The 18,046-nt window shown below is 41.8% G+C and overlaps 1 protein-coding gene across 2 annotated transcripts in view; it reads left to right on the top strand.

Annotated features, from left to right (window-relative positions):
* The first annotated feature begins 413 nt into the window (after positions 1 to 413).
* FNIP2 (folliculin interacting protein 2) overlaps positions 414 to 18,046 on the top strand; it is a 121,044-nt gene continuing 103,411 nt past the window's right edge. For both annotated transcript variants that reach the window (XM_053658733.1, XM_053658732.1), the window contains exon 1: positions 414 to 610. In XM_053658733.1, the coding sequence (XP_053514708.1) occupies positions 504 to 610 (107 nt within the window). In that variant the 5' untranslated portion in view covers positions 414 to 503. The remainder of the gene's footprint in view (positions 611 to 18,046) is intronic.

Raw genomic sequence — 18,046 nt, 5'->3', positions numbered from 1 at the left:
CCGAGCGGCCACCCCGGCTCAGTCGCGCCCGCCCCCGGCCGTCGGGCTCCTTTAAGCGCCGCGTGCTCCTCCGCCCCCGCCCCCCGCGTGCCACGAGCGCGAGGCCGCCGGATCCGGGCCGCGCCTCCCGCCCGGGTTACGTGAGCCCGGGGCGGGCAACCGCCAGGCCAATGGCCGCCGCCGGGGTGGCCGCGCTCCTCCCGCGCCGCCGCTGCCGCGGAGCGGCTGCGGGCTCCTCCCGCAGGAGATAACTGTCAGCGTGCGAGGCGGCGGCGGCGCGCCAGCTCCTTCCTCGGACCAGCTGCCGGCAGCCCCGGCCCCGAGCAGAGTTCCCCAGCCGCAGCGGTCCCGCGCTCCCGCAAGGCTGGGCGGCCGCGCCCCCGCCCCCGTCCCCGCCGCGATGGCCCCGCCGCCGCGGCCGCCGCGCCCGGCCGCGCGCTGAGCCGCCGGCCCCCGACTGCCAGCCGGCGGCCCGCCCGCGCCGCAGCGGCGGCGGCAGCATCATGGCCCCGACCCTGCTCCAGAAGCTCTTCAACAAAAAGGGCAGCGGCGGCAGCTCCGCGTCGGCGTCCGCCCAGGGCAGGGCTCCCAAGGAAGGACCCGCCTTTAGGTGAGGGGGCGCCGGGGGCGAGGCTGGCGCGGGACTGGAGTTGGCGGCGGTGCCCGCCGGGGGCGGGAGGAGCAGGGGAGTGGGCCGCCCGGGACGTCGCGGCCCCTCGCCGGCGCGGGGTCTCGGGCTTGTCTTCCGAGGGGGGGGGGGGGTCCCGAGACCTCTGTGTCCCGCTCTCTCTCCCTTTCTCTCCCTTTCCCTACTCCTCGGGGTCCCTTCCTCCTTCCAGAGTTGTTGCTTGGGGTTCCCGGCCGCGCGCTGGCTTAGCCGTGGAGGTGGGGGACTGGCTGGGAATTGGGGTGAACCCTTCCCAGCAGAGCCGTCTGGGAGCCTCTGCGGTCGCTGCAAAGCTGTGAGCTGTCATTTTGAGGGCAGCGCCAACCCATTGTGTGCGTGACAGTATTTCGAAGTTGCGAAGGAGCAACAGTCACGAGAAAGGCACCTTCCCTCTCTCTCACCGCACAGGGCAAGCTCGCAGACAGATGAATGAAAGTATGTAATTTCAACATCATTTGGAAGGTTGATGCCTCATGATGTGGGGAAAGGGGGAGTAAAATGCTTTTGTGAAATAGACGAGATTTCAGTTTAACAAAGCTGTTTCCTATAGTAGGTAGATGCCACCTCTGAGCATACACCTTTGCATAGTAATAAGCGAGCCTTCATGGAGTCTTGAACCTCTGAAATGCTTTATGTCGATTTCGTGTTTGTTTCTCTAACAGCTGTGAGGTCGGTGCTATTGTAATTCCCTTTGCAGATGAGGAAACTTAAAGTCACAGAGAACTTACAACAGTTTGCCCAAGACGCAGAGCTCTACGTGGGAGAGCCTGCATTTTGACCCAAGCAGTGTGACCACAGAATCCAGTCTTTAAAAGTCTTTGCTTTTCTGCTTTCGAGGGCTAACTTTTAAAAGATGCGCTTAGGTTAGGAAGTTTATTTACTTACCTCAACAGTCCCCCAACCCCCGCCCCCCCTGCCCCAGCAAATTTTTTTTATTGCTTACCTACTTCCACCTGCAACACTCTGCTAGGTGTTTTTTAGCCAAAATGTCTTGCAGAAACAGTTTATTATTAAACAAGTTGTCCCAGTGTAATTAACCTTTAAAAAGTTTCAGGTGTTTGAGTAAGTTTTGTATGGTTTTATATTCTAGATTTTGCTTTTCTTGAATTCCATTCAGTTAAAACACACACTGCTCCTTGCTGCATTTTATGAACATTAAATACCAATATTTTGCATTTGTGGGTTGGGTGTGGGTATGTGGTATTGCGTGGAAGGTAAATTGTGAGGACTTGAAACTGCCTTCGTGAAATTCTCAAATTTCCTTTGGGCTAACTGAATCCTTATAATTTGAGTAGGGAATTCTATTCCTTCCACTGCTTTGAGTACTAGTGATGCTGTGTTCCTTCTCAGAATGGTAGAATTACTTGAGACCCAGGGTGTGTAATTTCTTCTCTTCCCTTTTAGCAACCCAGACTCCATCAAGGGAACAAAACCTGCAGAGAAAAAGGGCATGTGCGTTACAGGTGTCTTTACTTTTGGCAGCCATTTGTCGGGGGCATTTGAAGCCATTTCAGTGCTAGTGGAGAGAGTTGAGTGACATTGTCATTGTTTCCTATGCTCTCTGCCCAGTTGCCCACCATCATTTCCTCCATCCACAAGTTTGAGTGTATTTTGAACAAAAAAAAAAAACCCTTGGCTATATTTAGGGCCTGGCCATATTAGGGAAATTGATTCCCACTTGGTGGGAACGTTATCAGTGTTGTAGTGTTCTGACTTTACATTGGTGTCTGATGAACACAAAATTGTGTCAAGGACTTTTTTTTTTTAAATTGACCTGATTAGAATTTCCTACAGGTTTTTGAGGTAAACATCTTTGGGAGAATTGGAAATCTCACTTGCTGACAGTCCTTCAGCACTGTCCCTGCTACGGGTCACGGGAAGCTGCAGACGTCAGTAAAGACCCAGGCAGATGAGGACAAATCACACAGAGCACCCGAGCACGTCTTCCTCCTGCCCTCTTTACCTGACTTTACTCCTAGATGCTGTGTGGTGCTCTGGGGAAAAGCCTACAGGAAAATTTCCCTTTTTTGCCCTGCAAAATAATGACACTGCTTCATTTTATCCAGGTTTAACCAAGTAGGAGCCAGCATGTGCTTTTCGGAGAAGGGAATGTCTCATAGAGCACATAAGCTGCTCTTGGGAGCCCGCTTTCTAGTCGAATAGATTTTGAGAAATTAAGATAAGATCCTTTGGTTAAAAATCCAGTATTCTCAATGTGAATTTGAATGTGTATTCTTCAGTGCATTTAAATACAGAATGTAACTTGCAGATCATGAGAATGAAAGTTCCTCTGAAGATTCAGGCAGATGTTCTGGGCAGTTTTGTGGCATATATTGGTATATATTTTATGAAAAACCTAAGTAAAAGTTATATATATATATAATTTATATATATATAATTATACATATAATTTTAATATATAAATATATATATATGTTTTAGAGTTTGTAGAAGCCTTTTATATATTTTTCTTTCTGTAATGAACTTGGACTAGTTATTTTAAACTTTTCTTCACAACTCTGAAGTTCTGTTTGTTACCAGGTTTTGCCCTGGACATTACTCTGCTCACTCCCATGCACTTCCAGTCCCTTGCCTGGGTTTCTTACTGTTCTCTAATTCCTCCGGTTTTCATATACTGGGGTTGATTAGAGAGGAAATTTGTTGTCCAATATAAGCAGTTTATAATCACAGATCATTTTCATATCTTCATGTTTTCTAGCATTGCCTTTAAAAAGATAATCATCAAAGTCAAGATTCCTTCCTTAAGTGTATTTCTTTCAGGATCTTGACAGGAAACTTTTTTCGTAGCTTTGAGGAAAGATATTGCTAGGCAAACAAATCAAAAGAGACTGAGTTTACACGTTTGGGAGTAGTTAGGAACACTGTATGAGGATGGTGCTTGTGAATTATAAGTTCTATTTAAAGTTATAAAATTGCATTGTGGTCTTGAAATTTGAGAGAATTTTCTATTTGCTGGTCTTCAGAATGCTTTCACTTTTAATTAAGTGACACATAAACATATATTTGAATAACCCTTTGTTCCAGAAGGATAAATGAGAACAAAAAGAGATTATTTGCCTAGTGGCTCAAGTCCGAAGTAGAATGGGGTTCTTGGTTACTTTTGACTTAAGGCCAGCATGTTCATTTAGGAATTTTTAAAAGCCAAGATATGCTCAGTGACATGTATGCCTGGTTTAAGTTTGAAGTTTTATCTTAACAAATTAAAAAAAAAAATGTCTCTGGTGAATTAGGGTACTAGTTTCCACCTGAAATGTGTATGCAGCAAGGCACAGCTGGTGGTGGAAAAGATTGTGGGTTATCATATATTTTATGTTGGACAAGTTAGATGGAGTGAGTGAGCGTATATGTCACCTGGATATGAAGAGTAAATAAAAAGCATTTTAGCTGCTGGGTAGCTAGCTTATAAATGCTAGAAAGAGTAGACTCCACTCCTCCCCTCCCATCTTGAATGGCCTAGTTAGGGCTAATCCACATTCTGTTAGCAGAATTTTAAGTAATCTGTTACCAGGTTAGTATAAGTACAATTTAATCCACTTATCACCATTATCAAATAACATCTGATACCCACAGGCTTGTGGTTTTTGTGCTCCACCTGTCGAACTCAAGGTAAGACACCTTTGGCCCTGCCTCTTGGAGTTTGCAGTCAAAAAGATGACACCGTATACACCAAGATGAATAAACAGCAAATAACTCACTGGAAACTATAACCAGAATATCATTCAGACATTGATAAAGAGCAAATCTTTACATACAACGTTAGGAACTCACTGCACTCATCTTTGGTATGGCCGAGAGCAGGACCATGACTTGCTCTTCCCTCCCACAGAGGGATGTTGCACAGAAGCTCTTCCTCTCCTGCCCTTCCATTGCCAGTTCATTTCCACTCTGCCCCTGTTTCTAATGCCTGTGACACACTCGTGACACATAAATTGTTCTGATTTCTTTGTACTACTTTCTGGATGTCTTCCTGTGTGTTTCCGTGGCTGCATTTCGGGACTTACTGGCACACTCATTACATTGTGTCTCCTTGTCCTGAAGCATGCCATACACGATGGGGGGGTTATTAGAGATTTCTGGCAGAAGGAAAGAAGGGACTGACTGTTCCGTCTAATGCAGGGGGTGCTGTTTAAAAGCACCTGGGAGACAAATTGCGACCATTGATTTAATCCTGCTTCGTGCACCGTGTGAGACCCAACAAGCCTCTTCATTTCTCTGGTCCTCATTTGTGAAGTGACAGCAGCAGTGGTATGTCACGGGGTTGTGGTGAGGAGGTAATAGAATGGGTTTGGAAATCTTCCGCAGAGTAAAAGGCAGCACAAAGTATTACCAAGAGCCTTTTTTAAAGTCTTGGAGTTCAGTATTATCCATATTGAGTCTTTACTAAAATCATTTTTCAGAATGATTCAATCTGAAGGACAACAGGTGATATACAGTCATTTTACACACACACATATGCATGCATCTCTTTTCTTCTGAAAATGGGAGACTTGAGATAGAACCTAGGTGACGTGTTTTATTTACTTATTTATTTAACCTTGATGTTGCCAATGATAATATAGAGGCCTGAAGTTTTCAGAGGAGTGTTAAAGACGCTCATAGGCAGTAACTCAGACCTACATGGAGGCGACTGAGTTTTCAGAAATATTTTTAGACTCCCATGTATTCATCTTTCAGAATTATTTGCAAGTTTTTTCTTTATCAAGAATAACGTTTTATTTAGCCAAATGAGGAAGTTTGTTAAACAGAATGATAGAGCCACGCGATGGATGATGCTCTGCAGCAGCCAGATCATTATTTATGTATATTTACATATATACACATACATATGTGCGTGCACATATACACACATTTGTGTATATATGCACACATGGAAATATGTTCTCAATAGAAACAGTAAAAGCAAAATATAAACTTATATGGATAATATTTAAAAATAGCGTAATTTGATTTCGCACGTGTCGATGAGGGTTGGAAACACTATAGCATATTAACAGTACTTGTCAAGGGGCAGGTGAAAATTTTATTTTACTCTTGTGTTTTTTTTCTGGTATTTTGGATTTTTCTCCAATAAACTTATTTTTGTGATTTAAATTGTTTTAAATGTTAAATAGGTCTCTGGGGTATTTTACATTACGAAGAAGGGAGTGATAATAATAACAAGTGAGAAACCTGATTTGAATAAAAACTCATAGAGTTTTTCCTCTTTGTTAAAATAACTGGTAGTTCCTGTTATTATAAGTAGTATGCTGTGAATTTTAATCTACTTAAAACCTAAGTTCATTGTGAACCTCAGGAGGCCAGTTTAATTGGTAGTGCTGATAATTGTAGGCAATACACACGTGCAAAATCTTTACCAGTCAGGCAGGGTCACTGCTGCCCCCAAGCCTTGGAGCCCAGTTCCCCCACACCGGTCTCAGGTTGGTTATCAAGAGAGACCTAATTAATGTTTATTTGAAACATGTTTATAAAAAAGTGGCACAGCTTTTTACATTTTGGGAATATTCGGGTAAGTTAAGTGTCTTGGCTTGTCTGGGATGTATTTGAAGCTAAAACATGCATTGTAACTAAGTTTTGAATTGATCATGTTACCCATTGTTATTTGCCTTGGTAGGTGGTCTTGAGAGATGGTCTGATCAGGTGGTCTTGTAGTGCAAGTATAGATCTAAAGACAGTATTGGTTTGGGTTGTGGCTTTCGTTCGTGTTTCTCATTGTTTGTGAGGTCAGTTTAAGGAAACCACTTTGCTGTTGTGTTTCCCTAGCAAAGGAAGTTGTAAAAGATTGTCCTTGCTACTCATGGAGCGCTTCGGCTGCCAGCAGGAGCTCCTGGTGGGCGCATTGGATCTGGGAGCTGGTCCTGTGCTTGCTTCCCCAGCCACTGTTTTCCTTGCTGTGGGCGAAAAGGAACAAATGTTTTATCCTGATTGTACAAGTCCCTTGCCTAGTGTGAATTGTTAAGCCTGCACTGTGAGATCATGTCCTTGACTGTACAAGTCAGTCTTTCTTTCCCTTTGCATAGAAGAGTGCTAAAATGGTGCGTTTCTATTTCACAGGCGGTCTTTATCTCAGGTTTGTGAAAAATGATTATTATGTAAAAGAGGAAAAACAGGATGGACTTTTCCAGTTAAGTGGGCATGAAATAGTGATTTCCCTCGGCTCCACCCGGTCTGTAAATGGAACATCCATGACTCACTTCTCAGGGCCACACGGGCACTTTTGTGAGCAGGGCTTGAATGGGAGGGTGGGATGGGGATGGAAGCAGAGGGGCTGGCAGCTAGAATCTGCCCAGCTGCCTTTATAATGGACTTCTGAAACGGACAATGTACCTTCTCACATATCATCTACATATTTTTTTAATTGCTCTTTCTGTTTGTGCCAAAATAATACAACATATTAAGTGCAATAAATGCTGCCATTAAAACCATAATGCTGTGGATAAGAGTTGTATAGCACAGTGCTCTTTCTCTTGCATGAGATTTCACTGTTGGCATGAGTCTGGATCCCTGTCATAGACCCCTCTCTTTAGCAGCATGCCTTTCATTTCTCTATGTATTTAGAATATTTTTCTAGTTCTTTGGCCCCAAATCTTGCTTAATTTGTAGATTGTGCTCTAGGGTATGCGGCCAGCATAGTGTTATGAAGATAATACAAACTGCTTTACGAAGATGATTCTATGACTACGCCTAATACTTTTTGATCATAAACAAATACATTTCTATATTTGATATTCCACATCTTTTAGTAAATGATCATTGTTGTTTGATTACCCACAGACATCTAATTCAAAGTGACCACTGACTCATAGAGGCTGTCTAAGTGAGAGTGGCCATTGGGGCAGCAGAAATTCATCCCCCAGGAGCGGGGGAGATGGAGTGAGAACCCACGTGTCCGGTGGGGCCCTCGGTCTAGGTCCCAGGACCCAGGAAAGAGAGTTGCGTGTTGGAAGCTAATAACTTAATTAAGCGCGCATGTCAGCAGCCTTAACTCTGTGTGTTTATGACAGAAATACTTTTCTAGGAAATTCATAGTCTACTTATTTGAATGTACCATACCTTACATTGTATATATAGATATTAGCAGAAATTAAACATGTATGTGAATTTACTTGGCAGTTTAACAGAACCTAAAAAATAAACTTACTTTTGAAGTGTCTGCTTTTCCTTGATTTAGGTATATTCAAGACCCTGTAATTCTAAATTCAGCATCACCAAGATTTAATGGTCAAACAGTTATCGTTTACTTTTATTTATTTGTGGCCTGCTCTGACAGAAAGATGTGTGTGCCTGTGTTTTCATATTTTATTCACAACATATTTCCACAGAACACATTGGCATTTACTTTGACAGTTTTACAAACAAAACTAGAATTTGCTTGCAAGTACACATATATCAATTAAACAGAATTGAGTGGATTTTTGCATTTCATTGGGTACATTCTATTAACTAAACTATTCATTTAGTTGCCATGGCAACTCTGTTTCCTCACAACTCGAGGACAAGTTGGATGTTAACTGGCACATTCCTCAAGAGATGAAACAGGTGTTGATTTAGGATGTGTTAGGAAGAAGCAACAGAATCAACAGTCTGATCAGTTCTGCCTTTAACGCCTTATAAATACTTCAGATTGTCAGTTCTCCGTGGTGTACTGAGACACTGGGATAGTTTCTTTTTTTCTACCTTACAGTTGAAAACTTAGAGGTGATGGGAAAAATTCAGTCTTTTTGCTTTCGTTTAGGTCTTAATTAACCATCCTCATTTACTCAAGATCTTTTGTAAAATGTGATTGAGACATAGTGACTATTTTAAAAATTTGTCTCTTTAAAGCATACATTTGAAAGATATTGAGAGAAACAAGAAAGTCACATGCTATGGTTAGAGCACCATGTGGGAGTTTTCTGGATCCCAGCCCTGCCTTTGTGTCCACTTAATGCACTGCCTGCCCGGAAGTTGTATTTAATAAAATACCTGCTGAATGGATGAATGGAAGAGTTTTGCAAGCTGATGACCCCTAGAGATTCTCTGGTATTTCAGAGTCTGATCTCTTGAAACATTAATGTTTTTTAGTAGGGAACTGCCTTTCTTGGTGTTTCTGACATGCTTTGTGACATTTTTTACAGGAATCTACCAAAATCCTTTCCATGAATATCGCTGAATTGTTTTTCTGGTATAAAATTCAGAGGATAAGGGACCTGCCGCCACCTCAAAAGCAAAAACAATAACAATGAAAGTGATCCAGTTTTAAAGTCCCACGGCTACTGAACAAAGTAAATAATCTGCAAATCTCTGAAATTATTAGTTGTGTGATTAATATAAAACTTTTATATTAATCTTTTTAGAGTTTTATACTTTTTAGAATTATTTGAATTTGCGTGTGGCTTGGTAAAACCAATACGTTGTAGAGTGGAATCAGCCAGTTGGTTCTTTTCAGATTTGAAATACAGCACAACCTAGTTATTAAAACAGCCTCGGTGCTGGGAAGCCTGCAGAGACTGTTTGCATGTTACATGAAAGGGTGCTGTAGACAGGGATACAATCGTCTCTGCTTTCTGTGTATAATTTTTTCATTTGCAGAAATAATTTTAAATGGGTTTATAAATCCAACATGTTCTTTAGGAAGAGTACAGCCCAGACTGTACCGTATACCATTCATGATGGCCTACCCTGTGTGAGGGAGGAACTTGGAGTAAACATTTTCCTAGGAGTATCAGGCGATGACTGTTTGCTTTAGAATGGTACATTGAATAAGTTAGTTGCTAGGGTGGAAGGAGGCAGCAGGAACTGCTGTCTCTGTCCAAAGGGAGAGGAGAAGAAGGACCCTTGGTAGACACTTGGTTGTTTCTGAGTGTGCAGAGCTCCGTGGTGACCCCAGGGACCTGTGGGATACTACTGTACACGACTGAGTGCCATGTGTTCCCCAAAAATTGTTTACAAATTAAATGGTTATTTTATTCAACATTATTAATTTTTACGTGCACCTGGTAAAAAAAAATCAAACAATATAAAGTGATATACATAGAAATATGTCTCATTTCACACTCCTAATCTCTCTCCCGAGGCTACCCGTATACCCATTTCTTTTATATCCTCTCAGAAATATTCTGTGCAAATACAAGGAAAAATTCTCTTCCATTCACACAAAATGTTGGTTGCTGTACACACTGCTTAGCATTTTTCTAATAGCTGTCCAGTATTCCAATGAATAAATCCGTGTATAATACTTCAACCTCGTGGTTCTCACGTCTGTCTGGACATTAAACTTACCTAGAGAGATTTTAAATGCCCACACTACTCTCTCAGCGGTCCTGATTTAATTGGTCTGGGTTGGGGCTTCCATGTCCGTCTTTAAGAGCCCCTCCCCTTGGGTTTATGAGACCCTCCTCGTGCATAGCCAAGTGCACTAATTTTAACCAGTCCCCTGTTGGTGGGTATTTAGATTGTTTTTAGGCTTTTTTGTTAGGGGTGGTGAACTTCCTGATCAGAAGATACTTATGGATAAGCTCAAGTGTATTTCTAGGATAAGGGCCCAGGATGGAGTTTCTGCCCCATGCTGTCTGGAGATGTGCCTGTTTTTACTCCCGCCAACAGCATAGCCGCTTGTTCAGTGCAGGTGATTCAAAGGGCCCTAATGTAGCAGTGCTGGTGCGGTGGTGGTGAAACTCAGACCCAGTGTGCTCTTGGTAGTTCTTGCAAAAGCTCTTTTGCAATTCAGTTTGGCTGTTCAATGCAGACACAAAAATGTTGGTACTTTTTTTTATTTACCCCAGTGATTTAAAAGAAAACTTTCTCTGTATGAAGAAGTTAAAAAAAGCAAAAAAACCTTTTGTGCATAGAGATGTTCTTTAGACATTATCATTATAATGATAAAAAATTCAAAAAGAATCATAATCATAAGTTGTCTAACAAAAGCGGCCAATTGTGATGTTAGCTTTACTGGATTGTTGTATGATTGTTAAATGACTAAGTTTGCATTAATATAATCAAATGACATACTTAACACAATATTAACATGAATTAAATTGTAGTATGCTATATTACATTAATTATATATAATTATCAATATAGTATAGTTAACACATCAGTATTGAATGTAATGTTAATATAATCAAATGCTTGATATGTTAAGTGAAAGAAACCAAAACCAATCAGCATGTATAAGATGAATATATTAGCAAAATGTGTAAACATGTAACCAAGGACTACAAAGGAAAACAAAAATACAATAGTTGATGTGATGCAGTAATGAACTGTAGCTAAATGTCCTTTAAAAATTCTTTTACTATAGAATTGTGTGGGCAGAAAATAAAATTAGGAGAAAAATTGTTTTATAATGCAGATAGCCATTTATGGTTTTAAAGATGTCTTTTCATATTGTAATCCTTGTTAATTAATGGACATATTATAGAATATCTATATAAATGGCTTCTCTTGATTAAGATGCTGCTCAAGAATGTTCAAGGAGATGCCTGTAACATCTGTAGACAATAACATCATCTGCTGTGTGCTGGTCGCTATGCTGAGCTGCTTTTATTTACTGCTCTAACTCATGTCTCACACTTACCCTTTGAGGGTAGATATGAGGTAATTTATGGACTAGGGGTTTAGGACTAGGACTGTCCTGATTTAGGACTGTTATGGACTAATCTCCAGCAAATTGAGCCTTGCTGGAGATTATTGAGCGGTTAACTAGTGAAGCTGGGAATTAAACCCAAGTCGATGAGCTCTTTCCTACTATGTGACCTGTAGTTCCTCTCTCCAGGTTAATATATTCGAAGTTTCTGAGAGGTAAGATTCTATGGAGTTTTTAAGGAAATATGAAATCCAAATATTATTTATAAGGAGCTTCCCAATGTGTATAAACAATAGAAGTTAAGTTTTAAAATGGAATCGATAATACAAAATAGTTGTTCAGAACCAGATTTCTAACGTCAGACTAAGATGAACGGAAGGAGTGAGGGCTTTTTAGTCTGGCTGGTTAGGGAAGGCTTCACTGAGGAGACCGGAGCTGATGGGTGGAGTTCAGAGAGATGAGGGGCGTGAAGACTTTTTACCTGGGGGGTGTTCCTGAGTTAGCGAATGGACCAGTTCTTTGAAATAAGAGTGCCCCTGTGAGGCAAGATCCACTGGGACTAGACTGTGCAGGGCCTCGCAAGCATTATTAATTTTAACTGTTAAATTTAGGTGACCCCAAAGCGTAGCTGGGTTGTCCTCAGTCTGTACTTTGAGGGTAATAGACTGGGGACTTTGTTATGGATCTGCGTTCCTGATATCACACCTGGCTCCTGCACTTAAAATGGAGGACCCATTATCCTTTCTGAGTTGTTTTTTTTTTTTAAGCTGTAAAAGGGATATAAAATTGCTTTTCTCATAGGTTGTTCTGAAGACTAGAGATAATATATGCTAATCAAGCCTGTTGCACGGCCTTTGGCACCTAGTATGCATTTGATAAATGGTGGCTCTTTTTATTTTCAGAGCCCTAAGTGTTACTCGTCTCTCCCTCCAGCTCCCTCAGCTACTTTCCTGTGTTACTCCTATCTCAGGCTGTAGGGCAGTGGCGCGTGGCTTGTCTTTATCAAAAGGTGAAGTTCCCTCTCTGAAGGCATCGGGGAGCCCCTGTGCTTTCCAGCGGTGGACTGAGGAAGCAGCTTGCTCAGCACAGGTGCCTTAACTTAAATTTTGGCGCTGAGACCCAAGTAAGTGCAGTTTCACTACCTATTGTATCAGTACACAGAGCCCGTGTTCCTTAGTTTTCCTTCTGTCCCCAATCCAAGACGTCTCTTATCTCCAGAAGGGGAAAAATAAAAACTTGCACAATAGAAACATCCTGCCTTCACCTTTATGGTTTCCTTCCTAGCCTGTGGCAAAATTCATACTTGGTAAACCTGTCAGATCTCTCTCTCAAAGTAAGCACTTTGTTTAGAGAAGGTTTAGATTTACAGTAAAACTGAGAGGCAAGTGCAGAGTTGTCCCATATACCCCCACCCCCAAACATGCCAAGCCTCCCCCATTTATTATCAAGATAACTCACCAGAATGGCATATTGTTTACCAAGGATGAACCTGTATTGACACACCATAATCACACCAAGTCCATAGTTTAGCTTCGGGTTCATTCTTGGTGGGATATGTTCCGTGAGTTTGAACAAATGTATAATAATGCATGTCTATCATTATAATATCATACAGAGTATTGTTACTGTGCTAAAAATCCTCTGTGCTTAGCCTATTCATCTCGTCTTCCACCCCCAGAATCTCTTTTTCTATTTCAGGAGCTCCTTTTTTCTACGTAGTTTCCTGACAGGCCTGCTTCTTGTATTGGTATTGATTAATTTCTCAAACATTTGTGAAGAGCCAGTTGTGGCTGTATCCTCAAATTCCAGACTTATGCCATGGTGAGAAGTTTGTGTTTGAAGACTGATTAATTCAGTTAGTCATGGTAGATTTTTTTTTCAACAGAAAAGGTGGGGGGTAGGGGCTGGAAAGAGAGAAAGGCATTCGTCTCAGAAGCTAGGAAAAAGGAAAGCTTCCCATTGTCCAGTAATCTTATCTTGCTGAAGTGCTAAGTACTGCCCCTAATTGCATGGGGGTGCTAGTTTAGATAATGTGCCAAGGGAGGTATGCAACCTCTGCTTGCTCCAAATAAAGCTGTTTTTGAAAAAGGCAGTGCAGTGTAGTTCCATTAGGTGCAAACCTCCACTTTAATTTGTTCATCACTTTGTCTTCCTTATTTCAATCTTCCCTTCAAAGGTAGGTTGCACTGGACTTTGCTCTTACAGCCAACTACTGTGCTGCTCCGCTTTTTATTCCAGCCAGTATTGAGTTTTACAGCTTGGACCATTAAAGTCAATATTGTGTTTAACACAGCGGTAGCAACGTGAGTTGTTTTGAGATCGCCTTGACCCTGGCTAGCATGTTAAGTAGCTGTTTAAGAGGAAGGTTCTTTTCAGAATTATGTTAAAATTAGCACCTGATTGTCAGAATTGTTGTGGTCCAATAAGCAGACCATAGTAGGTAACTTCCCTGGGGTTAATGTATTGCTAATAATGTGTTAGACCTGCCCTCTCTCCCTTTATGTCAGAAACCCTTATGTGCAAAGAAAGCCCTTAGTACTCCAGAGATGTTTTTAGTGGAGGAGGGAGGCAGTTATCCTTAAGGATAAATAGGGTCTCTCTTCTCCTTCAAAACAAATCTCAAAGTATTGCTAATTTATTAGTTATCTCTCCTCTCTTGAGAGGACTTCCCTTTTATTCTCACTCTACAAATATTTGGTCTGTGGGACACTGAGGGACTCTGCCCCAAGTTCTGGGGCAAGCAGGCCTCATATTTTTCCTCTCCCTCCCTTCTCAGTAAAGGTCCATCAGTTTAGTTCCTGGGCAGAGAAGGAGGTCATTTGACCTATACTCGTTTGGGCTCTGGGTGGCCTAAAATCCTCACAGCTGGAATTCTCCATCTGTTCCCATCCAGTTCAGAGACTGGCCCAGTCTAACTTAACCAGGATTTGAGGCTGAGATTTGGCATCAAAGCTGAGCAAGTAGTTAAGGGTTTATATATCTTCCACTGCTTGTCCGAATGCCGTTTCCTTGGGGACCGACCTGGTATGCGTGGAGGAATGTACATGAGGCAAATTTCAAAGGGAAAAACTAGACGGGATGTGAAAGTGAATGAGAGGGAATTATTAACAAAAAGGATAAGTAATTCTGAAAAAGTAGTAACATATAGAATAACCACAAGATTTTGAGCCTGAGTGACCTAGGAGAACTGTGCATAATTAATAGAAATGACACAGTTATAAGGAGAATATCTTTTAAAAAGGGGATATGTATGTTTGGTTTCGACTGAATTTGACTGAACTTGGATATTCTAAGTCCTGGTGTTCATGAGGCATTGGTTGTCAGGGGAGATACCAAGCCATCATTTGCCAGAGGGCCCAGGAAATCCACATTTTGCTCTTCAGATGTTTTTTCTTGTTCCCTCCCCTAAAATTACTTTGGCAAAATTCTTTTTGTTTTTTCCAGAGTCAGTTGGGATGCCACCTCTGATTGTCTTTGCTGATTGTCCCCAAAGGGCATGCCCTCTGAATTCTTTTTTTTTAAATATAAGTTTCAGTGAGCTCTTTTTTTAAAAAAGATTTCATTTATTTATAGAGAAGGAAAGGGAAGGGGAAAGAGAGGGATAGAAACATCGGTGTGTGGTTGCCTCTCATGGGCCCCCAGCTGGGGACCTGGCCCACAACCCAGCCCTGTGCCCTGACTAGGAATCTAACCCGCGACCCTTTTATTCACAGGCCCGCGCTCAATCCACTGAGCTACGTCAGCCAGGGTGCCCTCTGAATTCTTGAACTTAAGAGGGGTTTTTTTATGGCACAATATTCTACAAGTTATTTTTTTAATTATCCAAACGCTACCAAATTACACCTCGAGTACAAGGAACATTATATGTATGTCCGTAGAGGGCGCGGCACAGCACTGAGTACATTAATAGGGGCTCAGAAAGTGTTCAAGTGTATTTATCTGAACCTGGTTGTTTTCAGCTAGTACCACTACTTAGAGAAATATTCCATTTGTTAATAACTTATTATATAAAGTTGCTTTGTCAGTTTTACATAAGTTTGTCTCTGACACTATAAGAACATCTCCCAATGCTTGTATTTCAGGATTTAACACTTATTTAATTAATAAGTGTATTTATCTTGTTCATGCCTCTTACCATGTTTATTTCCTTTTGTTTTTTCTTTTCAGCTACAGGGTTATATATATATATTTTAAACTTCAGAGACTCTTCTTTTTTAATAGATCATTTTATTTTTTTCTATATTAGTTTCAGTTTAGATTTCTGAGGTTCACGGCCTCAGAAAGAAATACATGACTTACTCTATTGAGAATATGCTTTTTTTTTTTTAAGCTTTGGTCTGTTACAAGAATGCCATCTTTACCTAAACTGACCAGCCCTGAAACTCATTTACCACTTATGTGTTCAAAGAACCGTAAAAGCTCTTACTGCATGTCCCCTCTCGTTGGGCATTTTCCTCTTAAAAAATGTTTCGTGCTGTTTAGAAATGTGGCCCTGCCCCGAGCTGGGCTGTCACTCAGCTTAGTTATGAAAACGTTCAATTCGGTCTTCAGACCCATCACCGAAAGACCACTCTGTTTATACTTCTTCTAGAGAAATGGTTGTTTGTTCCGACTTTGGTTTTGGTCCTAATCCAGTTCTCTGTCCAAGATAAACATTCTACTGGCTTCATGCTGTTTTATCCCCATAAAAACAAGTGACCAGATACCTGTGTGCTGATGCAGTTCACGTGGTGGAGACCTGAATGGCAGATGACATTCAGACGAATACAGGGACACTTGTTTTGGTTTCTTGTGGCCATCGTTTGAGAAAACAGCCTAAGTTTGCTAGTACATAAATTACATACTGTTACAGCTTCAGGGGACTATCAGAACTTTTTCCCTCCCATTTGAACTTTGTGGTTATCAGCTTTGAATTAAGTGGACCAACTAGGGCTTGAAAATGTTTATTTTACCCATAAATTGTGGCTGTCCTCAAATAGCAACGAGAGTTGGTGGTGGTTTTTATTTTCCAAAGAATATAGCTGAGTTTGGGAGGGGCTGCAGCAGTCACCCTGCAACCTTTATTCTGTGATAGTCTTGCTCCGTTTCCTAAAAAAGTAGTGACAAGTTAACCAGACTCCAAGGTGTTGTGATTTTGGTCTCCTGGGGTTTCCCTCTGATGACTCTGTGATTTCCTCTTTTTCTTTTCTTTCTTGTTTTTTTTAAGGTTTTATTTATTTATTTTTAGAGAGAGGGGAAGAGGGAGAGAGACACGGATGTGAGAAACATCCGTTGTCTGCCCCTTGCGCACGCCTCAGTTGGGAGCCGAGCCCACTACCCAGGCCTGCGCCTTGACCGGGAGTCAAACTGTGGTGACCTTTTGCGGAAGGACGTCCAACCAGCTGAGCCACATTGGTCAGGGCGCTGGGATTCCCTCTTTGTGGTGCTTTCTCTATTTTTAATTTTCTGCTTTAATTGACTTAAGATAATTTCTTAGTGGGGTGAGGAGAGGAAACACAAGGGGAGAGATTATTTTCTGAGTCTTGTTTTTTTTGAGGCCCAAAGGTTTCTTTTAGTCCCTAAGCCTATGATTTGAATTGCACATTTGAGACAAGCACCTGTGACTCCAGGTGGCTGCTGCTATCTCCCAGTAGTCCAGGAGGAGGGGGACTTGGAGGGTCTCACACTTAAGATGTTGTTGAGAAAGTTAGGAATATTCGCCATACCCCATGGGGCCAGAAGCCCTCTTAATAAAATTACTTCTTTTCCTTAGCAAAGACAAAGATTTGTTTAGCCTTTGAAATGGTGACTTCAAAGCAGAAACAAGCCATGCTGGAGGTTTAGGATGCTGAAATTAGGAGTTGTGTGTAATACAAACCAGTTTTCCTAAGGTTTTGTTTTCTATAAATTATGGTGAGAGAGAGGTGCATATTGGTTAAATGTGCTCTTGTGTGTTAAAGAGTAGTATTTCAGAGAAAGAGTATAATTGATGAGATAGACTTAGCTCTAATAACTTGTACTTACATGGGTTATATTTTCCAAAACAGTTATGTTTATTTTAAAGACTAGCTGACAGGCTCACTGGCCAAGGTCATGGAAACAGTTGGCCGTATGGGTAGGGGCAGATCTACAGCAGGGACCTCTTGACTCCTGCATCGGGCCTCATCCGGTTATTAGTCCGGTGGGGGTGGCAAGTTACCTCGATTTGCCCTTGTTAAAAGCTGTTAGGATTTTATAGCTACAGTGCATTTTTTTATTTTTAATATTCACAAATCTGCATTCTTTTGTATAATGTCGAAACTTTGTTGTTTTTGTTAGCGGTGCTCAGAACCCTACGTGTAGTTCGACCAAGTCGCCTCCGAACACCTTCCCTTCGTGTGGCTGACCCCATCTCATTTCCCTTTGCTCTCTCTCCCCCTCCCCCTCCTTACACCAGTCAGAGTGAACTCTTCTTAGTTCCGCAAACAATTTTGAGCTTTCCCTTTGCAAAGACTTCTTTGCCTGGAACTCGCCTCCTCCCTTCCGCCTTTAACCTGCTGACTCCTACCTAGGGGGGTGGTTTGGAGCGGGTGTGGGCTCTGGAGCCAGACTTCAGGTTTCCAGTCCTGACACCACTGCTAAATAGCTGCACGATCTGTAAGATCTATGATCTGCTGTGTGCTGTGCAGCTGTCTTCTAGGTATATTGGGAATAATAGTAACCATCTCCTGGTGTGGGTTATGAGATTTAAATGGGTTTGTTCTTGCAAAGTTAGAACAGTGCCTATTACTTGCTAAGGGCTCTGATAGTTGGAAACCTTTGCTGATAGTGGCACC

The sequence above is a fragment of the Artibeus jamaicensis genome, unplaced genomic scaffold (genome assembly GCF_021234435.1).
Source record: "Artibeus jamaicensis isolate MK-2021 breed Jamaican fruit bat unplaced genomic scaffold, CSHL_Jam_final scaffold_537, whole genome shotgun sequence".
In the NCBI taxonomy this organism is placed as follows: Eukaryota; Metazoa; Chordata; class Mammalia; order Chiroptera; family Phyllostomidae; genus Artibeus; species Artibeus jamaicensis.
This window is presented reverse-complemented; position numbering and strand designations above follow the sequence as displayed.